This window comes from Penicillium paradoxum, assembly GCF_028828445.1.
Source record: "Penicillium paradoxum strain IBT 22861 chromosome Unknown utg000006l_segment0_segment0, whole genome shotgun sequence".
Lineage (NCBI taxonomy): Eukaryota > Fungi > Ascomycota > Eurotiomycetes > Eurotiales > Aspergillaceae > Penicillium > Penicillium paradoxum.
Genome location: NW_026643184.1, coordinates 1,688,783 through 1,712,495, shown reverse-complemented (window position 1 = coordinate 1,712,495; position 23,713 = coordinate 1,688,783). Strand labels below are relative to the sequence as shown.

Sequence of the window (23,713 nt, the reverse complement as noted above, 5' to 3'; positions counted from 1 at the left end):
AAACACAGTCTTAGCGCTCATAAAGCTGCTGAGTAATGCCTGTTTGTCACGCGTGTTCGAGTCTGTGAGCTTACCGCAGAAGAACTGGGTCGATTTAGGGCCTAGAGGGTGATCTGAATACCTACATGGAAATACTAGAAAGATCTACACTATGTATGTATCTGCCAATAATTAGCATGTTTGCATTGTTTGACGCGCAGTGGGCTTCTATCGTAGGCCCATAGCCCATCGATGGGGCTAGGGACCGGGCCCAAAGCCCAGCCCATTAGTGTAGCCAAGATGAGTGCATATCATGCAAATCCACCAAACTATGCAAACCATATAGGAAACCACAAAGCTACCTTGGAAGCCTGATGACAACATCCCCTCGTCCGACAGAATAAATGTAGTAGGCGAGAGGAATGTGGCAATGGAGTGGGTTCCCCGAATGTATGCATTTCTCGCCAAAGACTGTCTGTTGGACGAGGGCCGAGGCAGACGCCGACGTAAGGCTAAGCGGTAGTAGAAGTCGAATTCATCCAAGGCATTTTGTTCCCTGTAGCTGGATTGATGAAGTATACCTCGGAAGTATTGAGGGCGTAGCGGCTATGGGAATTGTGTAAAATGTTTGCCTGCTTGGTCGTAGCGCTAACGTGTTGTGACCGGGGAGCGTTTTGGAGACGGCGAACTAAAAGGGTTGACTAAGGTAGGTTTGTTGGAGACCTATAGGTTGAAGCATAGAGTATTCACGAGTGAATAGCTTGATTAGCACTGATGTGGAGACAGAGATAGCCAATAATTTGACAAGGGAAGCTTGACTGGGTCCAAACTTGAGTCCAGATGTTGACGGCGAGCGGCCACTTGCCAAAGAACTGCCAGGGTTTGCGAGAGAGCTGTCCAAGCTTGACGAAGTATTTGGGTTTGTGTAGCTAGACTTCTAAGCCGCGAACTGAGTACTCGTTAGAGCATTTTGTGGGCATCATAAGCGTTGTTTGTGTCGCCGATGTAGAGCTCGAAGGGTGGGCTGTATTGTCTCGAAAACGAAGGGGAGGGGAATGATGCTCGCGAATGCCCTTTTACTTCATGCGTGCATCCACGATTTCGTTGGCGGGCGACTTAAAACAAGGTCCAAACTGAATTTTGTCATGGTCATGATCCATCTAGGCTGTGGGATGTGAGACTCCATTTCCGGGAGGTTTTCACGCAGTAAACTTTGACTCACTAACAAGGGTATGAACAAGAGCCATGAGTCTCAACTCGGATTAACCGAAGAGTGATATTTCGATGAGTAGGTAGTCTTTGAATGGTGTAAAATATTGAGAATTGAGAAAAACGGAAAGGCGAAAAGGCGAAAAATTGGAAGGGCTGAATTAGAAGCCGGGTTAGGTAGGGACAACGCGATTTTTGCGGTACAAGGAGATGGAGAGTTGGCCTGGATCGATTTTGTTAGCTTGCTGACAAAATGTTTGAAATGCAGAACGGTTGATTCGTGCCATGAAGGGGAATAGAAGGCTTTGTGTGCCGTTGGACGCAGAAACGGAAAGTTGGTCTAGCAGGTCGTCAGGTTGAGATTGTCTTTGATGGAAATCAAACGGAAGATGACGAGGAGAATGCCGTCGAAATTGAACAAGTCGGGTATATATGATAGATATCGACTGCTAGGTTAGATACGGATGTTGTCGATGTCGAGAGGCGCTCGTTAGACGTCGATCGTGAGGATGGATGATGGAATTCGGATCGCAATGAATGCATTAGATAGGTACTGGGGAAGCCAGCAATGTGCTGGAGGGCAAATACGGAGCGGATGGAGCCATCTCCCATCATAATCCCTTCAGGGCCCACCTATGGCGAGATTGAAATCCATGATGGGATTGTTGAGAAAGTTGAGACTGAAGACTTCCAAGGTTTGCGCTACGGAAAAACCTAACAGACACACATACCTTGCTACGGAGGTATACGAATCGCAATTGAACTCAAGAGAGGAATCCTTGCATCTCAAAGGACATCTCAAAGGAGTGATACTTCCAACAATTTAATATTTTATCTGATACTAACTGGTCTTCTGACACTAAATGAGGTGGTTTTCAGAGCATTGGAATTGTGATCGGTACTATGATTCCTTTATATTTCGCCAATCTCTGCTATTGCCTCTACTTTGACAGCTGGATTCTACAGAATACAGTGTATTTGTCTATGTATACGGCGATAGGTACAATATGGATTTCGCTAATTTGCTCCCATTGTGTGATCTAACCTCTGCGGAGCCCTCGACACCTATGCACGCCTGGTCGCATGATGCTGCCTCTGTGGGAATAGCGGTTATTTCGGATATGTGTCCAGTATTCCTGGAATATTGATGGTCTCATTTTATCTTACGTTACTTACATCGCTCCCCTATGCGTGCCCTGGAAGCGGCGCTGGACGAAAATCACATGAGCACGACACTCCGATTACAGGAGAAGCACCCATTCCGTCGAGGTCCGAGCGTGATAGAAGACTAAAAGACTCTTCTCTTCTTTCTACTTTCTAGGAACAAAGGGCCAATATCAAAAGTTTGTAGGGAGTAGGGTATTTTGTGCAACCCAGGAGTATGCTTAATCTGTCAATATGCCAGCGACCCATGGATGTGATATCAACCGGGAACCTAAAAATGGATCCATGTGGAGATGGCTCTTGATTCGGATTGGTGAGATGGTTTAATGGCTATAACAAAGGCCACTGATTGGCTGGAATACACAAGCGGCCATTCAGCGTGAAGCATATCGATTATATGGGGCTCGCAACATTGTTGAATCCCTTGGCTGGTTTTGAAGTTGCTTGGGGGATTAATTGAATCAATTCGATTAAGAACTGTGGTATGGCCAGAATGACTGGTCATTTCAAGGTCCATCTCCCAAAGAGTAACTAACACGGTAAAAGGTACGACTGGCAAGAGCAACTCCAAGTTCGAATGTGTTCCAGTCCTTTCTTCAATGTAGGCAACGGTGGGCCGCTGGCTTTTTTCTTCGGTACACCAACCAATACCAAGCGATGTTGGACCGGCAGGGGCAGCCTGCCAATCACAGTTGCTGTTTGCTTGGCCAAAACAGTACGCTTGTAAGCTATACGGAGTAGTTCTGGCCTTCAATAAGCCCGCCATCGCCAAGGATGTGACTTTGCCAAAGGGGGGTTCCTCTTCTCGGCAGACCATTTTCCCTAAGCGTACAGCATCGGGGCTGGTTTGTGCGTCTCACCTTTCTGTCACTCGCTTATACCTCAGCGCTGACGATGAATAGCGGGCTGCGAAGTCGCAATGAGTGGAAGGCCATCTCTTCATCACTCTTCGCGGTCTGAAACCGATCCATCTGTTTCCCAGAGTGAGGAAACCAACCTTTCTCCCCATGACGCAGCTGCGCTCAAGAGTAGAGAAGTCTCGCCTTCTACCCCACTTGAGACCAAGGGCTTCGGCACATACGGGAGCGCATCACGAATCGTATCAGACCAGCCATTGAACGCTAAAGTTGCCATTCCTCGGCTTGATCTTCCACTTGCAAATAGTTCTGGTCGAGTAAGTCGAGCTTGTGACAACTGTCGCAAGCAGAAAAACAAATGCTCTGGCCATCGTCCCTCCTGCCTCCGATGTCAGGAGGCAAACGTTCTTTGTCTTTATGTGGATGGAAAACGAGAGAGAAATGCCAAGTTTGTTACCCTGCTCGATCCGTTCGTCCGCGACACTGACTTGGAAATTTAGACAACTCACAGTCATAACAAGTCAACTCAAATACTACGAATCCCTCGTCCGCGATATTTATCCTAAATTTGACACCGAACTCGCGAGAGTTGTCGACCAAGCCCTCGAGAAAGTGCGTGAAATACATTATGCACGGCTGAACACAATCATCTGAACACTGAACCAGCTTGCGCGACAGCTAACATTTCACAGATCTCAAGCCTTTCCCTCTCCTCGCCGACCGTCGCCAAAACGCCAGATGACACGGATCTGTCGACGCCCACAAACCCCTTCCTGGATCACACTCTTGAGGATTTCAATGGGGACAGTTCTCTACAAGTGATTGGGTTTGTAGGCGAACATTCGGCGACAGTATGGCTATACAGACTCAAACTCTTGATCAATCAAACAGCCCCGAGCACAGACGGTCAATCTGAGCAATCTGCCCATCCATCGTTGTCATCCTGCGGACTCTTCATGGATGAGTTGGTTATTCCGTCAACAAACGATCCTGATGTCTTCGCATGTCCCCCACAACCCATTGCCGACGAACTCGTAGATAGGTACTTCCAGGTTGCGCACGCTTCCTTTCCTATCATCGGCAAAGAAATATTTCTTAGCCAGTGCCGGTCATTCTACTCGAACATGACGACGCACCCTGGAAACAAGTGGATGGCGCTATTGAATATGGTGTTTGCGATCGCCGCGAGACATTCCGAGCTTGCGAGTGACGGCCCTCAGCCGGATCGAAATAACCACGCAATATATTTTTCTCGGGCCTGGCGATTGATCATGAGCGAGAATGTCCTGCTGGATCATCCCAATTTGCAACAGACGCAGGTAGAGGCATTGGTGTCTCTCTATATGCTTTCCATCGGGCAAGCCAATAGGTACGTTGAACAACTCGTGCTTTTGCTTGGCCGCTGATTTTGTTTCCAGGGCTTGGAGATTATGTGGTATCGCAATCCAGTCTGCGATCGCGATGGGTATCCATCTTCGTAGCGAAAGCACCACCATCACTTACGTTTCCAAAGAAACGAGATACCGGTTGTGGTGGGCACTGTATCTATTAGACACTGTGCTCTGTGTCATGACCGGACGTATGCCCAGGATGCAACAGGAGCACTGCACGACCCCTTTGCCGGTGCCTTACAAGGAGGAGGATTTTCGAGATGAGCATGTCATGAAGCTCATTTTGGACAATCAATATCGCGGCCGTCTCATAGCTTCTTTGCCCTCTTGCGACCCGTCGTTCTCCAACGAGAATCTAGGACAATCGCCCTCCCAACAGACCATGCCTCAGGCTTTACCCCCACCACAGATCCAGGCTAACGGTTCCTTGTACTTACTTTATTCTATTAACTTGGCAGCTGTGATGAGAGATGCCATCAACCTGTTGTATTCTCCTGAAGCTGGACGCAAAACCCAAAACGACACTGAGCTGGCAATTACATCGCTCAATAACGCCGCCGACAATTGGTTTGCCCGACTGCCTGAAACTTATCGTTTCATAGAGCCTCGAATCGATAGAGCATTCGCTCGTCAACGTACGAGCTTAGCTTTCCAGTATTATTCGACGAAACTTGTCATCTTACACCCCACCCTTCACGCCCTGGCTAGAGGGGAAGACAATATCAGTGATCTGTACACTCAGATGGCAACGATCTGTGTCAAGTCGGCATCTCAAATGCTCGATCTTCTACCTGACGAACCAAACATCTCCTGGCTCTTGGGTTGTTCGCCATGGTGGTGTGCCCTCCACTACCTCACCCAAAGCACCGTGGTTCTCTCGACGCAACTATTCACTCAAAGCCGCCAACCACGACCTGGCGAACGAAACGAAACGTTGGAAAGAGTACAAAAAGCTCTGCGGTGGTTGGGCGAGTGCTCCATAAAGGATGGCTCCTTCCACCGGGCTTGGGGTAACTTTACGGAGCTCTTGTCACAAAGATGTGGTTTAAGATGAGATTTCTCAGCCGTCTGCAACACCTCTCCTCCTGATTTCTTTACTCATCTCTTTCCTTTGTTAACTCGCGTATAACACGTAATACTGACCTACCACGATCACTTGGAGAGTTATTACTCTACTCCAAATCGATCAGTATGTAATAGTCCAAATGCGCACGGTAAACCCTGTGTATTATCATCCCTTGGGCATCCACCCGGCCCTCTCCAAAATATGGCACTCCCCGTGGGTGAAAATCACGCCCCGAAGAAAGAGTACGTCCAGCCGAAGGAAGCTGTCCAGTTATTGCAATGCGAGGCGCTTAGAGACATCAGATAAAGGTCTTCTTTTGGGCACATACAGGGATTTCTCGAAGTGCAGCTCAATAACCCCTCCAGACAATCCGGTAATTCCTCGACTGGTGATGGGCATCTGTTATCCCGGCAGTCGCCGCTAATCAGACCCTTCAGTATCACAAGGCAATCTGCCATCCAGTTCAGAGGGCCTTTCTTAACATGATTAACCATCTCGCTTCCACGCACGAGTGGATCCAGATGCTAACGTCGACAGTCTGCCTGTTTGGGGTCTCCTGTTCGCTTCCCCAGTGCACTCTCTTCCTTCCTTTCTTGCCCAACATTTAATCGTGATGTTTTTCCTGAGTACTATGTCGTCTTTTAGGCTGTAAAATCCAGGGATGGAAATCGAGGGTCACCGGTCGAGGTGTTTGCTTCGCTTCGCAGTGATGATCTCGGCTTTCATAGGAGCGTCCGATGGATTTCTAGTCGGTATAGTCAGTATGCGGAATGGTTTAGTTCAAAGGCCGAAATTATTCTTCCTCCATAGTTGACACAGTGATCCTAGAATCCTAGAACCAGGGTTGTCATAATAGAGCCCAGGCCCCCACGCCACGGCGTCACGCTGACAGCGGAATTGCCACCCAGTATGCATTGGCTCAGTGGCATGCCGACTATGCACTTTGACAATGGAACCAGGAAAAATATATCGAATAGCAATTCAGGAGAACCTGTTGCGCACACCGGTACTTGCTGAATGGAACTTAGGGCTTCAGGAGCCGGAACACGGAGTCATTAACCGTTCTGTTCCCATTGGCTGGATGTCCGTACCGCGCCAAGCGTGGGCTGGGCCTTTGCAGTCATAACAGAAACCGGGAAATAGTGGGTAAATGACGATATACATCCACGTTCGGTATAAATCTATAGGTACAGGCAACATTGAGAGGGAACCCTTCACTAGACGCCGAAAAGTTCGACTTGATGAAGTGCATAATGACCCAAAACAGCCATGTTTGTGTTGACTCCCAACCTACCAGATACATATCCCATAACAATGTGGATGGTCTTTTACTATGATTTCGGCACCAAAATTCCGATTGGGACCAGGATCCTCCGAGGAGGTTCTTAGCTTGGAAGGGCTGCCGCGTATCAGGGCATTTGAACGGTACTTTCTCGGGTACCTTTGCTCAAAGGATTTTGCTTTTTAAAGTCATTCACCACGAGATACGGGCTGTTTCGTCTAACCCCGTCTCTGAAAACCCACAAGCCCCTCCTTGAGGTTGTCTTTATCTCTTGTGATCTGCCGAGCGCTATTCAACCCCTTGACGCCATGGCGCGATTTGTCAAGACTAGTGTGTTGGGTGGGAATTTCGAAACGCCAGACCGGTACGTGTGCTTTGTGCTCGTATCCCACACACAAGCCGCCTATTGACACGATTTGATAGGTATACTGGGCTCGAAACTCTGAAAATTGGCGTTTCTGGGATTGTGTGGTTTGGCTCCACTGTTTCATTCGCGCTTAAAACACATTTCGAGTGAAGCGCTAATAGTCGGCTTGGGATAACAGCTCTTCATGGGATCAAATCGGCCAGCAATATGTTGCGGTGAAGAAGGTCTTCGAACCGTTCAGCACGCCAGCGACTACTCAGTGCATATTTAGAGAAGTCAAGCTGTTGAAGCACTTGCAGCATGAAAATGTACATTGCGTGAGGCTTGTGCGCAGTTCAAGCTAATTTTGGTGGCAGATCATCCGCCCGCTCGATATCTTTATATCGCCCACGGAAGATATGTATGCGATATAACCGGCTTTGACAACAGGATCTGTTACTGATAATTGTAGATATCTCGTTACGGAACTGATGCAGACCGACCTGCGAACGCTTTTGACGACGAAGTCTATCGGTCCCGAGTTCATTCAGTTCTTCGTATACCAGATAATGGTCCTCTCGCTCCTCTTTCCTTTGTTTATATTTGTTACTAATTGCGACAACAGCGAGGGTTGAAATATGTTCATTCAGCTGGTGTAGTCCATCGCGATCTTGACCCCGGAAACATTCTGATCAATCAGAACTGTGATCTCAAAATATGCGATTTTGGGCTGGCGCGAGTCCAGGAGCCGCAGATGACAGGCTACGTTTCTACCAGATACTACCGCGCGCCAGAGATTATTTTGTCATGGCAGCGATATGACGAAGAGGTTGACATCTGGAGTGCCGGATGTATCTTTGGCGAAATGTTGCAAGGCAAACCTCTCTTTACAGGAAAGAACGATGTAGATCAGTTCAGTGCTATCACCAAGTTGCTTGGAACCCCTGAAGAGGACGTTCTGGCCGGAATGACTTCAGAAAGCGTCAGTGGATACGGACCTACAGGAATATTGGTAATTTGAAAGATCCACGCGCAGAGAGCTAACTTTTATTTCAACCGTCGCAGACCCTGGGCTTCCTCCAGACACTCCCCAAACGCGAGGGCATAGGTTTATCAAGCACATTTTCAGAAATTGACGCAGCTGGTCTGTTTGGCTCCACATCTACGGCAATCGAGTTGTTGCTCACCAAATCGCAGCACGCGAACTGCTTCAACAGATGCTGGTTTTCGATCCTTATGATCGGATATCTGCAGCTGATGCTCTTGATACCCAGTATCTTGCCTCTTACCATGATCCTACAGACGAACCCGTTGCCGGAGAAAAGTTCCATTGGAGATTCAATGGCAGTTACCTTTCGGATGATGCCTGGAAACAGAAGTTGTATGTTCGTATGACCAATGGGAAACACGAGGCTGATTGTACATCAGGTACGCCGAGGTACTGGAATACCATAAACAAGCAGAGGTCCAAGAGTCTGTCAAGCGGTGGACTCAGAGTACTGCAGTCGCGCAGAATTGATCAGTTGAATTCGACAAAAAAGAGAACCCCGTTGGCGCACAAACTGTTGAACCAATGAAGGTATTTATGGTTATACTTGAAGAGAATTTGGGATATTTCTGGGTTTCGAGACGATTTTGCCGCTCTATCTGGTTATTTCATCTTAACTTCAGTGTGTTTCTTCTTCAATTTCCAAAATGATACCGAAAATACGCATGTTGTAGACGTAGGGGGCAACTAGGGCTTATCTCCGGCCTTCGAACCACAGCCCTTGAGCTACCAGAACGGGAAACAACCTTCGCGAGATTTCAAAAAGAAAAACCGGTTTGCATTCCATGATGTCTGTCACTGCGCCACATTCGCAAGGATTGAAGTTTCAAAAAGAAGCTATTCCGAGGTATCCGGTTTTGGTTTCATAGGCGGTCGCAGCATCCCTCCAATAACAGTGGCCACCAAAGGCACACGCTTCCAGGTCGCCATGACGTTATTCAGTCTCGACTGAGCCCGAGGGAGATATTTATATCTCACTGTCAGAAACGACTTGACGTCTTGGACATTCGTCTTTTCAACTCACAGCCCATACCTATTGTACTACATCGCATACTCAACCCCCAGAACATGACGACCAAATATATTGTATCTCTTCTCCCTCTTCACTACCTTTTATACAACCAGCTTACAATGGCAGGTAACTTTCCGAGACTCAGCTTCTACTGAGCAAATCAACATGTACATGCATCAGATCCACGAAGAGGGTGGATATGTCGTAAACAGATTCCCCGATATGATCGCCAGGGGCTTTGTGTATGTATGGTGCGCGCAGAGAATTGGGGATTCTTATTCTAATTTATCTCCCAGGGCGCATATAACAGAGCCAATGTTTAACACGATTCAGGCAGATCCCCAGGTCGATCATGTAACACCCGATAGCGCGCCCGCAGATCAATCTTCCCTTGCACCTTTTGAGATATCTGCATAGCTCAACAGTTCTCTATGCGCTTTTCATGTTCCACTACAATAAGGATACGATTTACGGCTATATAACTATTCTTTTTCCCACGAATATTGTTTCACGTAGAAACTAATGCCGGTTTTGATTATCTCAAGAGCACAAGGAAGCTAGGGTCCAATCTATGAGAATGATGTATCTCAAAATGCCATCTGGTTGAGTATCAGAGTATCAATATCGCAATTATTCCCCGTTTATAAGAGACATATTTACCTAACCTCCTACAGGTGCTCGGGAAGCTCAGCTAGAACCTGTCGGGCAGGAAGTTCAGCCCTGGTAGTACTCTCCCTACACATCCCGGACCCTCTCTCCTCCGAAAGCTCCGATAGTGGTTGCGCTTGTGGATTAGTCGATGAAGGCTTGGACCTTGAATCCCCCGAGAGGCCTGGGAATGTCTTCTCTCCTTCGACAGAGGCTTTAGATCGGCGGCGACGGAGGATCAGCCAAGCTATCACAACAATAAGTGCTACTGCAAACGAACCACCAACAACGCCACCCGCAATGGCGCCCTTGTTAATCTTCGTGCCTGTGTTCGCGGTGCTATGCTCGCTTGGAGTCGGAGTTGTGGATGGTGTCACAGTCGGGGATGCCATGACCGGAGGGCGTATTGTAGATGAATGTGGCGCGGTCGCAGACGTAGAAGTAGATACTACATTATTTCCATCAGAAATCTGAACGGATATTACAAGAAGCTTATATGAAGGTAGAACATACCAGTAGCCTTTTTAATAATACTCACCGGGCTCATAACATCCTCATCCAGCGTACCATTTTTCGCACAACCCAAATACCCTCTCGTCTTTTGCTCTGTGCTCGTAAAGCCAATGTCACCAGGCTCGCAGCAGAAGAACCCGTTCGCCTGATACAGGTCCCATGTGGAATTTGAGCACTGGCTGAGTGCTGGTCCGGCCATTTGCACTGGATTGCATTGTGTGTTGTTCGCTACGCCGGTACATTGGGCATCTCGTGGACAACAGGAATACCAGTGGCCCCATCCACGTCTGCATGTGTTCTCTGAGGGTGAGCAGGTGCCATTGCGGCGGATTGCGTATCCTTGTTCTGACATCTGGGGTGCGGGTGTTATCCCAGCGTGAAAGATCGTAGAACGCTATTAAGAAAAGAGAAAGTAATGGAAGATTTTGTTGTCTCATAGGAATCTGAGAGATGGGTTCGGACGGGGAGGTGACATGTCAACAAAGGGGCTGACTGCGGCATTGCCTAATTCTGTTCTCACGAGGCTGGCAGTCGGAATCTGAACTTCATATTTCACAGCCTTGCCTGATGAGCTTCTAGGTACGCATAAAGAATGAAAAGAGAAACAACCTTAGCTTGGAAATGAGGCTATTAGTGATGAATTGATGACTAGAGCAAAATATATGTATCCTAGAGTATCCATAGAAATGCATGACAGATGATGCCAAAGAGACATTCCATCCGAACTCCGGCCAAGGCAATGCACGATATGAATCTAGCAAAAGAAAAAAACAAAATACTGCAAGGCTCGCGTTCAGAGCAGAAGGGCTGTTTAGCTGTTCCTTGTTCGCTACATTCCCATATCCCAGTTGTCCCGGTCAACATTGAAATCAGCCAAGAACGGCGCCTGAAACGTAAATTCAGAGTTAAGAGCCCAGAAATCAGTTGCAGGATCAAAGATAAAGTTGTGTTCACCCTGCGCAGCTGTTTCAGGAGTCTCTCCACTGACAAAGCCAGGGTCCGATGTCGTGCCCATCAACGAAGATGGGGGATAGTATTCTACAGGCATTATAATAGGAGATGCCGGTGGTGTTTTAGCAGTATAAGCATGATTCTTGAGCGTCTCATCTGCGAAAGCGCGACGCTCCAAGTATATTGTACCGAAAAAAAGGAATGTCGAGCTTGATGCGACTCGGCCGTCCACCCTCGTATTCGTGCCATCCTGATGGATCGAGTGGTGGAAGCTCGGTCGCTCTTGCTATTGCCTTGAGAATCCTCAGTACCTGTAAACCGCCAGAAAGGATTTCATCAGGTGGAACAGTTTGTGAAAGTTGGTCTAAAATCCCCAAGACCCTGTCGAAAGCAAAGCAGTCTTTCTTCTTTCGTCAAGTCTTGAGGTCCAAATGGCCCCACTCCATTGAGCACTATTATCATCGGTGCGGTGAAAGCTTGGAAATCAATAATCTTTGAATCGAGACTCTTTTTAGTCAGGCAGCAAATGTCGATATAACAAGCGGTGATATTGCGTGAAGCGTGAATGCAAGTTCTCCGATTGTAATCGAAGCAGTTGTTACTTTTCAACTCCCTCATGAGAGGAAGGTGGAGCTAAGTCATGAGCTGATAATACCATAGTCGGTACTGGAGTTGCAAGAAATAGTGGGATCGCTCGGCACACTTTCCAGGGGGGATGTCATCGGCTAATACAAGAGGGGGAGGTTCGACCAGCTGAAGTTGTGCATCGATATTCTGCGTCATCTGCAGCATGGCCGGGGTGAGTTCTGTAAATGTCTGATTGGGCTCGATGATTAATTCGGCTATCCGAGCAAGCGTGTTCAGAACATATGTATTATGAACAACCAGAGCCGCAGAATCGCTCGGATTGGAGTGATAGAGGTCTATCGCTGTATTGGACGTAGATCCATGGCTTTTGCAATCACAGCTGGGTGACTGGCGGAAAGAACTTCCATCGTGGCTCAAACCAGCGTTTTGTCGTAGTCTTCGACTAGGTATATGCGCATAAGCCACCAGGTACTGTTGAAGTCCGATAATATTTCCAATGTCTTCTGAGATGGGATCAGAACCAACAAATCATGGCGCAGTCGCCCCCAGTCTCGGTTGATGGAACCATATGGTCTAAACTTGTTTGCACTATCGTCGGGTCTTTGGAAAACTAGCTATACACGAGTGAGCACAAGCCTAGGGAAGGTATAGAGGTGATTTGCGTTCTCACACGCACCGTTTCATTGCTGAATAGAGACAATACCGGGACATTGTCCGGAGCCGGGGTCACGGTCGCGGGAGTCGAACATTCTATTTCGATGGGTAATTTTGAGCGTTCCTCATGTTTACCCCCATCCTCAACTCGGATCAAAAGTTGCTCTAAAAGCGACTCAACACGTGCCAGCCGCTCGTTCAGAAGCGCCCGGTCCGACTCGCGGGGATGTTCAGGCTTTGGCAATTCCTGGCTGCGACATGGAACGCCCCGGGCGAGACATTCTTTGCAGCTCGCTGTCAGAGGCAAAGTTGCAGCGAACTTTACGGTGTTTGTCTGTTTGTAAACAACAGTGTTAAGGTAAAATCGCATGCTTCACAGGAAGCTCCAGGGCTACAACATACATTGCCAGCAACTGCGGGTCCTCGTTCGGACCTTCTTCCGGGACTAATCTTTAGATTGTCCCTCTGGATCCTGATGGTTGTGCATCTTGAACAAGTGATAAAAAGGTTCAATATTGAAATAAACACGAGTTTAAGGTGTATTGAAACAATGTGTGACCTAGCCTGCGTAGTCAAGTTGAGCGAACCGACCCCAACACGTCAAACAAAGCCCCAAACCTGACCGGGGTAGCGTCTCCTGACTGCCAACTTGTCCTTTTGAATCAAGTTCTGATGTGCACTGCAATTAAACATGCCGTGCATCTTTCATTCTGGCCGCTGCCTCCAATCTTCTACTCGGAAAAAGTCCGGTCCAGCCATGATGCCATCGCCTTGAGCTGCGAACCAGGGGGGATTTTCAGAGCAAAGTCCGTGATTGGCTCAACATGGAATTCCTGGGGTGCAATACTAACGATGGTGTCGGGATGTTCGGCCTGGGAGGAATCGAATTTTAAATCGCACACGGCGTCTGCGAAAACATATCAAAAGATGAGAGCAGACATACCTTCATCTTCTGCGCCATCTGCTTGATAGAATCTAGCAAGACTTCGTATTCTCCTGCACCGATGAAGATTCTTGTGACGGGGATATGTCTCCACCAATTTACCGGGACTTTTACAGGGCAGTTGTATTCATCTTCTACAGTCCGATCTAGAAACGCCTGTGCCCAGCCATTCAATGACTTTGCGGAAATGACATCTCTATGGGCGTTTTTCTGGTAGCTGGGATAATCCGTGCTAAAATCAACCCAAGGTGACAGCAGCAGAACTCCACCAAGGGGTTCTTCAAGTGACAATCTCGGCACCGTTTCTTGAGGATGGGGATGGGCGATGTGCGACAAGATTGCGAGTGCAAGATTGCCACCCGAAGAGTCACCTTGAAGAACGATGTCTGACGGTCGTTTTCCCAGTGCCTGGATGGCGTACTGCAGAACGGTGACTGCCTGTCCTAATTGACGAGGCCATTGGGCTTGGGGAGCAAGGTCGTATGTAAGGAACAACACCCCGACGGTTTTGTTGTATCCTCTGATATCTTCGCAGAGAGCTTCGATGTGACTGAAATGACTCGGTACTGCAGGAAGGCAGTAGCCACCACCAGGAAAGTAGATGATCAGTTTTTGACCAGAAGGATCCCCCATCCAGAATACTGTAGTAGAGCCTGGAAGATGTAATACCCTAGGCGATGCTTTTTGCCGTTTCATATGGGCTTCGTAACCTTTTTGAGCAAAAGTGGAGGGGAGAACATGTCTGCGAGGTAGAATTAGCCATATTTCTTTATTAAGGCACATGATTTGGATAGATATCATAGGTTTTAGTGGATGCTCATGTGGCCTGAGAGCCGACCAAAACTTACTGGACCTGCTTGAGGGAGGCAGTGTCAAAAAGGGTGCGCACAAAAGAAACTGCCATATCTTTGTAGGTTGAGGCACCCGCCTTTTGCCCACGAAATGGCACGGTGACAGCAGACCATATAGCGACACCAACTAAGTTGCAAGGTCCATGAGATGGTGTCTGTTGAATCCGGGCCTCTGATTGGCTACTTACGAGCTTTGCCCACTGCAATCCCCAGGCCCAGCCACCAGGCAGTCATAGGGCCCAACGATTCATGAACGGATTTCAACTGGTCGGCGATGAATGCGGAGTGTCAATCGTTTGCTAGCAAAAATTCAACTGTCGAAGGAAGGGATTCGAGATGATTATAGTGCAGCGGATCTTTGAGTATAGTGTGGCAATTCAGCCGACTCGGCGGACCCCGGGGACAAAGAACTCGAAACAATCAACCGACAGTTTTTGAGGCAGTGATAGGATACCGAACTGAGAAGACGTATAAATGAGGTGACGAGAAGCATTAATTCGACAGCTGAATCGGGTTAATGATGTTCGAGGGAAATCAAGAACCAAAAATGAAGTGGGAAGGTACTGTTCTTGAAGCAGGGCCCAGGGACATGTGCATCTGGCCCTAATGGACCGTTGCAAGTCTTTCTGGATTACAGCACGAGAGTCTACTGGTGTTTTGGTCTCCGGTAACACAGTCTAGCTATTCGTAGAGTAACCTTTGGAGTATTTGACTGTTATTGGTCAGATGGTCTTATAAGACGCAATAAATATGATGGTGCTAACGAGACAGTCACGGCTAGAAATAAGAAACGGCATAGTAATCTACATGTACTCTGTAGACGTTGGAAAGCTCTCGTCTTATATGCCGATTCCAATATAGCTAGGTAGCCATTTTATTTTTCCAATACTATGGATAAACACTGCAGACATGGTATAAGACAAGTGAGTAATAAACGACACTTTCTAACATTTTTCTTCCGCGGTGTTCAGTTCACCTTGCAAACTAATGTGGCTACTATCGCAGCGCCTATGACAGATTTAACAAGCGAAAAGGTAAGAGCGAGAAGGGATATTTTCATAAATATCTTATAAAAGAGCCAAGCTGAGCGAGAATCGCGGTGTTGGGCCTTGGCCGATGGCGAATACAAGGTATTTCGTACTCTCGGGGCTGTGGTTGATGTTGAACCCACTCCAGTTGCTGGGCGGTTACATTTATTATTGCTCTGCATGAGTCATTCTGCAGCTGCTGCAGTGTTGCTCACTATATGAACACACGGTTATACTTACAACTGCTTCCTGGGCCCCTTCGCGCCCTGTCCTGGCGGCCGATGCGGACCCCCTCTGTACACCCCATCATCATCCGCCAGGCTCCGTAACTCGCCGACATCCGTGGTCGCAACTGAGACGGACACCCAGCTAGCGGAGAGCCGTATACTATCCTGTGAATTTCCAATATTGTAAACAAGGAGCAGGGTATTCTCATCCAAGGTTGTTCTCTCATCAGTGAGAAGGAAGGTAGTGAGATCTACTACTGTCTTCGATACATTCTCCGGCAGAAAATAGGTGATCTTGCCTATGTCCCGGCTGAGGAAAGGATACTGGAGGGACTTGACCGGCGGTTTCGTGACAGAGTCTTTCGTGCCCTTCTGCAGTCCGGCCGCGTTGGCCGTTGTGACAAGGATAAGGCTCGGAGGCGAATCGATCTTGCTTGAAGCCTCGTATGCTGTCGATAGGACAGATGTGATGACTTATCACTGTCAGTCAAGATTAGCTCTCCCGGGACCTGAGAGGGCTCCGGACAGTAGTTGACACCTCAGGGGTGCAGATAATGGGGACAAGGCTCATTGTGAGTAAATTGGACCTTATAACATCTGATCTTGATTCTAGAGTGGACAGGAGGATGGAGGATGGAGGTATGAGATGGAAGGCCTGAGTTCGAGATACATGAGAGTTTGGTCGCAATGTTCCGGGTGCTGTCAGTCAATAGGCGGGGACCTGCATTGGCCCAGTGGCCCCCGGGGGCCCCCGGAAAGCTTGTCTGGTGCACGTGACCGCGCCCCATGTGCTGCCTAATTCTCCTAGGCAGACACCCCAACGACCTGCCTTTTTCGGACTGATCTACAATATCAAACGTAGGAGATCAGAGATTATAAGAACCGCCCTCGAGGACACAAAGTTTTGAAAACTTCTGAAACAAGCTGATTATGAACTGAGCTCCAATGGGTAAGCCACAAATATCTTCAAATTCCAAGTCTTTGGGCTAATAAAAAACGGTGAATAGGATACTCAGAGGTACTGTGTGGTTGCATCTCCAGGTCCTAGTCAAAAAAAGCTTCTAATAATCCACTAGGTCTACTGCCATCTTTGTGGAGTAAGCTTCAACATTGCCCGGCGCCGGAAACCAGGAGAGCCAGATCTGGCCAGCTGGGACTACACCGGCCGACAATGCGATGAGCCGGGTCTTGACGAGCTAGAGCTGGAGGATTGTGCAAAGAACGGCTGTTGCGCAGCTGTCAGACATCCGAAAGACAGTGATGACACCACTCAGGATCCCGACTATATCCCACAGGAAGAAAGCAGTGACATTGAGCCATATGAATATGACTCCGACTACGAATCCACCGAGGCTATGAGTCTCGACGGAGAACAGGATGTATCGGATGAAGAGCAGAGTATGGAAAGTGATGATGAGTACTACAACTGGCTCTCGAGAAGCGTTGATACGCATACGACATTCCGCGGAGAACCTGTCGGGAAATTTGCTTATACAAATACGAATCCCAGAAATGATCTTCTCATCCCAATTACATCAGACGAACTGCCAGAGGGATACGACCTTGAAGAACTGGAACATATCCCCGGGCCAACCTGCGCAGAAGCGAACGCGTATTCGGGATATGTGATCTCGCTTGAGGAGATGAGAGGGTGTCGCACTGCCCAGTTTCTGGTGCATAAAGACGCTGCTGTGGGAGGTTGGACACCAGATGGACTAAATGAGCCCTGGGAGATTTCTGAGGATTGGTTCCTTTCTGGGGTATGTGATGGAATGACCTCGCGTGATATGGGCGGAGGCAAGGTGTGGCCTGCGCGAGGTGGAGTTGATCAACCCCGATCGGACAATGTCAATTTCGATGTAAGTTGAGCATCTCTTCTCACAGCGACGTTGGCCACGAAGATGTTTCAAGTGGATCGTGACTAACCCCCTACAGCCAGAATGGACACCTTCAAATGATCTAGCAATGCCGTTTCATCCGTGGTGCTTTGATATCTTCTGTCGACAATCCAAATCTCGGTTCAAGCATGTTAATGTCTCAGGTCTTATGAAATGGCGCAACGCCGAGTTTGACTGGGATGGCTTTCAAGAATTTCCCCGAACTGGAGATGTCTTCGGGGGCCAGGAACAATTTTGGCGACACGAACCTAAGTCTGAGTATCTAGCTGCCAACCCACTTTCTATCCCGAACCTTCCAACCCTCCTTCTGGCTGCAGTCAAACCTGAGGACGTCAATGAGGACGTCAATGAGGACGATGGTCACGCATCGCATCGCGAGAATTCTGAATTGTTCCAATTTAGGAAGAATAAGTGCGCTCCGTCAACTGGTGGGACAGATGTTCTGGCGTCATTGCCATTGGAGATTCGCCTTCTTATACTTGGCTTTCTAGACCCTGTTGATATTGCAAGATCACGGACTGCCTCAAGAGCATTTACGCAACTTCCCAACAGCTTTTGGTATCGACAGGTGCGCAAAGAAATGCCCTGGTTATGGGAAGCTTGTGATGAAACCGATCCTTTGCATATTCCTTCTCCTTGGACAAAGTTGAGCGCAAATGAGGTCGCGTTTTTGAATGAGTCACGAGAGCACTACTCCCGTGTTTTGAGGGATGAAGAAATGTCGTCCGATAACATCGTTGACCACCTACTTCCCTTACCAAGTGCTGTACCGGATCAGGTGAATTTGCCTAGGGAAAGCACAGATTGGCATCAAGTTTATACGCAGATCAAGTATAATTGGGATGGTCTCAAGGGATTACGCAATCGGCAACGAATTTGGGAAGATATAGAGGAGGTCTTCCGTCGTATTGAGAAGTATGATTCATGAGAGTTCTGCCAACAGGCCTGAACCCAGATGCATATGTACATGTAGTTGTATATAAATCTTCAAAAAAAGCACGCTAAAATGAACAATGCCACCAGGATATGAGGTACAAAGAAAAAAGCAATATGCAGAAGAAAACGAGACCTGATATATGATTCCCAGCTCCAAAGAGCAAAAGGCAAATCACCGTTTCCGAATTCCAGACAACCGCTGCTGTTCATACAAGATCGTCATCTCCTTCTCCTCCTCCATATTGATCCGACGACGGGAGGCCGATCTTGTCTCGGGACCAAACCGTCCCTTCCAACCACTCCGAGCAATTTTCGGCGCCGACCTGAACGTCCGCATCGGGAAACGAGGAAACCCTGTCGTTCGCCGAACCATGACAGTCGGAACAACATCCTCAACCTCAAACCGCATCTGCAGCGCCTCATACGCATAATAAGTTCTGATCCGAGCAATCCGACGAGCTCCACGCGGGAAAGCCCCCAAAAGCATATATCCGACAGTCCTCCCAAGCTGTGTGCCCAGAAGGGCCTCGAATTCCGGGGTTCCATCTTCCCATTCACGGATCGTCTCATCCGGCCAATGGAGACCATTAGGTTTGCTGTAGAGCTCCTTCGTCACAAAATCCTTCGTGTCTTTATTGCAAATATCCAAAAGGTAGATGTATCTTAAAGTCTCGATTGGGAAATAGTGCGTGTAAACCGCGTGGCTGATCTCGGATGTATAGGGTCCGTGGGTCCGCTTAATCTCTTCGATCATTAGTATCCCAGGGGCTACTTGCCCTTCCCACATGTGAATGCCGGGCTTTTCGGGGTCTCGCTGGGGGTCGATCTCCTGGATGCAGATCTTGTCCCAGGCTCCGCCGCGAGGACCGGATGTTTCGAGTTCGTTGAAATGATCTTCGATCTGTACGGGGAGATAAGGGTGGAGTTCCAGGTCGACTTCCAAATCTCGGGATTTCAAGAGGTCTTTGAGCCTTAGGGTTGCTGGTAGGACGGGGCAGTTATCTGCGGTTGAACCCTCCATCCACTGTTGTAATAATCGGCCGAAGGATTGGCGGGTGCCGTATATGAGATCATTGTGATAGATCATTGGGATTGGGACGGAGGTGAGGTACTTGGAGGTTGTCTGTATGGGAACCCGAGATCAAGGTAGATATTAATGCAGTAAGTATTTTTGTTGATGCTGCAGTGGTTCTTCGAAGTCTGTTGAGGTACAGGCAAAGATTTATAGATTTTGGTTGCACTAGACTTTGCCCTTCTTGTCAAGATGCACTTGAAAGACAAAGATATGAGATCGAAAGAAGCATCAAACCACAGACCCTAAATTTAACCCATGTCATCTTTGAGAATAGAATAGACATTGAATATGATTGGACGCGAGAATGTCTTCTTGGTTTCGAAATAGCAACATGTGGATTGGAAGATGCCCTGGGATACTTCTCAGACAATGTACCCCAGGTTTATTGCAGGGGTTTCTTTGTCTCATACTCCATTTCGGTCGAGGTACGGCGTACATGGTTTCGGATCATGACAATAAAGAGTTGGTATGGGAAATTCGAAGCGTGGTCAGCAACATTAGGGCTCGAAGAGGAGAACAATGAAAGCCAAGGCCGACGACCGACCAATACCGAGTGCGAGAAGGCATTTTCAATCATTTTAAAAGCACGCATAAGTGTGGCCAAAATTCGCCAAACAGTTTATAGATATTCTCTCCCAATCACATTCTTTTGACACAATCAATATAGCGCCAGGACGGAATATCGACGGTTGATTCAAGAGCCCACAGAGATGGATCGTCGCTGGATCTTGGAAGCCCGTTGAAAACATCAACATCCATTATTCTGGAAATGTTCTTGTTTGGGCATTTATCGAGCACTAAGTGCGTGCAAGGTCCTGCTTGATAGAGCAATCTCAGTGCTATTATAATAAGAGAACATCATCCGCAAAGTGTGCTTTTGTGGTTGAAATGCCGTCTATCTCTTTTGCTTCAACAACGCCTATCTCCACGCCTAGGATGAGATTAGACATCCAGGCCTTCAAAGAAGACGCTTGAAGTGTATTGCAGACACAATGGTAGAGATGGGAATATAGCTGGAATACCTGTTGCTTCGATCACTTTCACTCCCGGGTCTAGTATTTATCGTTAACAAAAGCACGAGAGGAGCAATTGGCTGGATTAAAGCGCATTGCGACCGACAAATAAGCAGGATATGGTATGGCCGGGGTTGAACCGAATAATATCGTCTATCCGACACAGATGATCCAATCCTCTGTTGGTGGAAGACGGGTTGACTCGTGGATGAATGAGCAATGAAAACGTAGCCCGGGATATTTGTGGTTACATGGAATTATTTCCAGGTGCATAAGCGCGTTTACCGAATACTATATTCAATTTTTGAGCGCACGGAACAAGGAAGGGCTCACAAGTACTTCCTAATGTATATTCATTGTAGAGATGATTTGAAATTGGCTGATGTCTTGTTACGCTCCGTACATCTACCACATTTCCCACTTATGACTCGGATTCCATTAGATTCCCTCGAAGGAAGATCCCCCGATCATACATATTGGCAATCAAAAACATGAAGCTCCAAAACCCCCCTTCTCTATCAAAACCCCACGTGCAATACTAGCTAAGCCGCCGGATTCGGCAAACGAACGGGGTTGGCTGGACTGGTCTTGGCGCTCCGCCCCTTCCGCTTGGCAAAAAGCTTCAAACTCCCACGCAGACGTCAGGACTTTCGCACGTGCAGAGGTTGCATGCTCCCTATTCGCTCTCATACAACAAAAAAATGTAGCAAGGATCCTGTATAAGAGGCTTGCGACCGGATTCTCGGAGATTTGGTGTCGTTGCACTGCTTATGATCTTGGCGTGCGATTCGCCCGCAATTAGCCGTCAAGCTTGGTGTATTTAAGAGAGCTGTTGTGTCTGTACATGTCGAATTCATCGGTCGTATAACAATTAATTGCGTCAGCATGCGAGTCTCAATCTCGGCGTTGACGTGTTTCATCTCATGCGCGGCTGCTCAGACCTTCCAGAGGCTGGGTGGTTGCCCTGACTTGGGATGCATATTCCCGCCGGATCAGTATGCGATCACTGAATTGCATTCGCGTTCTGTCTACTAATAGTCATGCAGGGTGGACTTTTTGCCTGGTCAGTACTTCGACATCCGTCTCGAAGTACATTCGCCGGTCAATGGCTCTGAAGCACGCACCGGCGAGCCAGATCCAAACTTCACATTCACTATCGCCAAAAAGGGCAAGAAGGCCGTTGCTGCGACAAAATACTTCAAAATCGACGAGCCGGAGCTGGAGAGATGGGACTTCACCTGGTACGAGGGTAAGAGTCTCCTACAATTAGGGCTTATGGGGAGCAAAATAAACTAACAGAAACAGATTTATTCGCCCAAGATGCAAACAAACCCTCCCTTGTCAACGTGACCTCCAAGATCTATCGAAGAATCGCCCTCTACGAGCCAGGCGAATACGAAGCCACTCTGACCTACTATGGCGAGCAAAAGACCGTGGCCAACTGGCTCGTTCGTGACCTGCCTACAAAGCGACGCGCGAAGAACGTCGTCATGTTCATTGGAGATGGCATGACGACAAACATGATCACGGCAGCGCGGCTCATTGCCCATCGCAGTATCAATGGTAGGTATATGACAAAGATGGCATTGGACAAGTTCCCCGTGCTGGGTCACCAGATGACACACTCGATGGACTCGTTCATTACCGATTCAGCCAATTCCGCCACAGCCCTCTACTCGGGTCACAAGACTACTGTCAACGCTTTGAATGTCTATGTGGATTCCTCCAGTGACCCCTTTGATGACCCGAAATTCGAGACAATCTCGGAAGTCTTTCGGCGTCGGTACCCGAGCGGCGGTGTTGGTATTGTATCCACTGCCTTCTTGGCGGATGCTACGCCTGGTGGATTGGCTGCTCACACCAGCGACCGTGGTGAATACGATCATGTTATCGGCGCTTATTATGAGGGGTTGAAAGACTACAAGTGGACCAATTGGAATGGTCCCGATGTTCTCCTTGGAGCTGGCGCCGAGGACTTCCTCGAGAGCGAAGAAACTCGAGATTACTACAAGCTCTTCGCCGAAAAGAACTACAATATAGCATGGAACAACACCGCGCTGCACAACGCACCAAACGATAAGAAGTTGCTTGGCGTTTTCCAGAAGTCCAATCTCGCCACTTGGCTCGATCGCAACGTCTACCAGGCCAATCTCTTCAACCAGAGCAATTACCCCGATGGATCTGGTCGCGACGCAGACGATCTCCCCGGACTCAAGGACATGACCCTCAAGGCGATCGACGTTCTAGACAAGCGGCACCGAAAGGACGGCTGGTTCCTCATGTCCGAAGCCGCCAGTATCGACAAGCAGATGCACACACTAGACTACGACCGTGCTCTAGGCGAGCTCCTCGAGCTCGACGATACCGTCCGAGCGACTATCGAAAAACTCGAGCAACTCGGCCAATTAGAAGACACCCTCATCATCGTCACCGCCGACCACGGGCACGGCTTCGACGTGACCGGGTCCGTCGATACCAAATACCTGAACGCGCAAGACAACGACCGCAGCAAGCGCAACGCAGTCGGCTATTACGAAAACTCCGGTTTGTCGCAATATACCGTCGCCGATCCGAACAGCTTGCGATATTCGGAGGGTGTCCACTTCCCTGCCCGTTGGGACCCGAGATATACACTGCATTCGGGCGTTGCTGCCTTCCCCGACCGGAGGGAGAATTACCAAGTTCACAGCGAGGGCCCTCGCAAGCCTGCCGAGATGACTGATGAGAAGAATGGGTACTTTGCCAGTTACAAGGATGCAGTCACTGGGTTTGTCGTTAATGGAACCTTGCCCCTTGATGCGGGTCAGGGTGTCCACTCGTTGACGGACGTGCCGGTCTTCGCGCGGGGACCTTGTCAGGAACTCTTTGGAGGTGTGTATAATTCCATCGATATCTTCTTCAATATGGCGGAGTGTCTGGGGTTGTCGGAGACCAAGCGAGAGGGCAAACCTCACCATGGTTAAACAGTATATATGGCAACTAGTATCATTGGGTGATAATATAGTGATATCACAAGTTTCATCCATACTCCTGC

General features: G+C 48.4%; 10 protein-coding genes across 10 annotated transcripts; 4 read left to right on the top strand and 6 right to left on the bottom strand.

The window, feature by feature from the left end:
- Window positions 1-3,009: 3,009 nt before the first annotated feature.
- On the top strand, window positions 3,010-5,654 carry N7457_007081 (fungal specific transcription factor domain-containing protein; the record flags this gene model as incomplete). The annotated part of the gene is made up of 7 exons (XM_057178124.1): window positions 3,010-3,043; window positions 3,094-3,201; window positions 3,255-3,526; window positions 3,605-3,678; window positions 3,731-3,821; window positions 3,902-4,578; window positions 4,628-5,654. The coding sequence occupies 7 exons, from the start codon at window positions 3,010-3,012 to the stop codon at window positions 5,652-5,654; spliced, it is 2,283 nt and encodes a 760-aa protein (XP_057029868.1).
- Window positions 5,655-7,256: 1,602 nt separating this feature from the next.
- Window positions 7,257-8,813, top strand: N7457_007080 (uncharacterized protein; the record flags this gene model as incomplete). Its single annotated transcript, XM_057178123.1, has 9 exons — window positions 7,257-7,312; window positions 7,372-7,419; window positions 7,494-7,623; window positions 7,672-7,715; window positions 7,767-7,851; window positions 7,920-8,306; window positions 8,360-8,438; window positions 8,492-8,675; window positions 8,723-8,813. 9 exons carry the CDS (start codon window positions 7,257-7,259, stop codon window positions 8,811-8,813), a joined length of 1,104 nt encoding a protein of 367 aa, XP_057029867.1.
- A 1,209-nt stretch (window positions 8,814-10,022) lies between these two features.
- Window positions 10,023-10,836, bottom strand: N7457_007079 (uncharacterized protein; the record flags this gene model as incomplete). Its single annotated transcript, XM_057178122.1, has 3 exons — window positions 10,023-10,472; window positions 10,541-10,719; window positions 10,785-10,836. 3 exons carry the CDS (start codon window positions 10,834-10,836, stop codon window positions 10,023-10,025), a joined length of 681 nt encoding a protein of 226 aa, XP_057029866.1.
- A 508-nt stretch (window positions 10,837-11,344) lies between these two features.
- On the bottom strand, window positions 11,345-11,563 carry N7457_007078 (transcriptional regulator family TF; the record flags this gene model as incomplete). Its single annotated transcript, XM_057178121.1, has 1 exon — window positions 11,345-11,563. One exon carries the CDS (start codon window positions 11,561-11,563, stop codon window positions 11,345-11,347), a length of 219 nt encoding a protein of 72 aa, XP_057029865.1.
- Window positions 11,564-12,467: 904 nt separating this feature from the next.
- On the bottom strand, window positions 12,468-13,078 carry N7457_007077 (transcriptional regulator family TF; the record flags this gene model as incomplete). Its single annotated transcript, XM_057178120.1, has 2 exons — window positions 12,468-12,668; window positions 12,731-13,078. 2 exons carry the CDS (start codon window positions 13,076-13,078, stop codon window positions 12,468-12,470), a joined length of 549 nt encoding a protein of 182 aa, XP_057029864.1.
- Window positions 13,079-13,439: 361 nt separating this feature from the next.
- N7457_007076 (Alpha/beta hydrolase fold-3) lies at window positions 13,440-14,736 on the bottom strand (the record flags this gene model as incomplete). Its single annotated transcript, XM_057178119.1, has 4 exons — window positions 13,440-13,580; window positions 13,652-14,393; window positions 14,500-14,629; window positions 14,691-14,736. 4 exons carry the CDS (start codon window positions 14,734-14,736, stop codon window positions 13,440-13,442), a joined length of 1,059 nt encoding a protein of 352 aa, XP_057029863.1.
- Window positions 14,737-15,569: 833 nt separating this feature from the next.
- N7457_007075 (uncharacterized protein) lies at window positions 15,570-16,545 on the bottom strand (the record flags this gene model as incomplete). The annotated part of the gene is made up of 3 exons (XM_057178118.1): window positions 15,570-15,681; window positions 15,771-16,230; window positions 16,428-16,545. 3 exons carry the CDS (start codon window positions 16,543-16,545, stop codon window positions 15,570-15,572), a joined length of 690 nt encoding a protein of 229 aa, XP_057029862.1.
- A 288-nt stretch (window positions 16,546-16,833) lies between these two features.
- N7457_007074 (F-box protein) lies at window positions 16,834-18,583 on the top strand (the record flags this gene model as incomplete). The annotated part of the gene is made up of 2 exons (XM_057178117.1): window positions 16,834-17,616; window positions 17,693-18,583. Coding segments are annotated over 2 exons (1,674 nt in total), but the record flags the coding sequence as incomplete, so codon positions are not given.
- Window positions 18,584-18,763: 180 nt separating this feature from the next.
- N7457_007073 (uncharacterized protein) lies at window positions 18,764-19,678 on the bottom strand (the record flags this gene model as incomplete). Its single annotated transcript, XM_057178116.1, has 1 exon — window positions 18,764-19,678. One exon carries the CDS (start codon window positions 19,676-19,678, stop codon window positions 18,764-18,766), a length of 915 nt encoding a protein of 304 aa, XP_057029860.1.
- A 1,886-nt stretch (window positions 19,679-21,564) lies between these two features.
- Window positions 21,565-23,642, top strand: N7457_007072 (alkaline phosphatase; the record flags this gene model as incomplete). The annotated part of the gene is made up of 3 exons (XM_057178115.1): window positions 21,565-21,674; window positions 21,726-21,928; window positions 21,985-23,642. The coding sequence occupies 3 exons, from the start codon at window positions 21,565-21,567 to the stop codon at window positions 23,640-23,642; spliced, it is 1,971 nt and encodes a 656-aa protein (XP_057029859.1).
- Window positions 23,643-23,713: the final 71 nt, after the last annotated feature.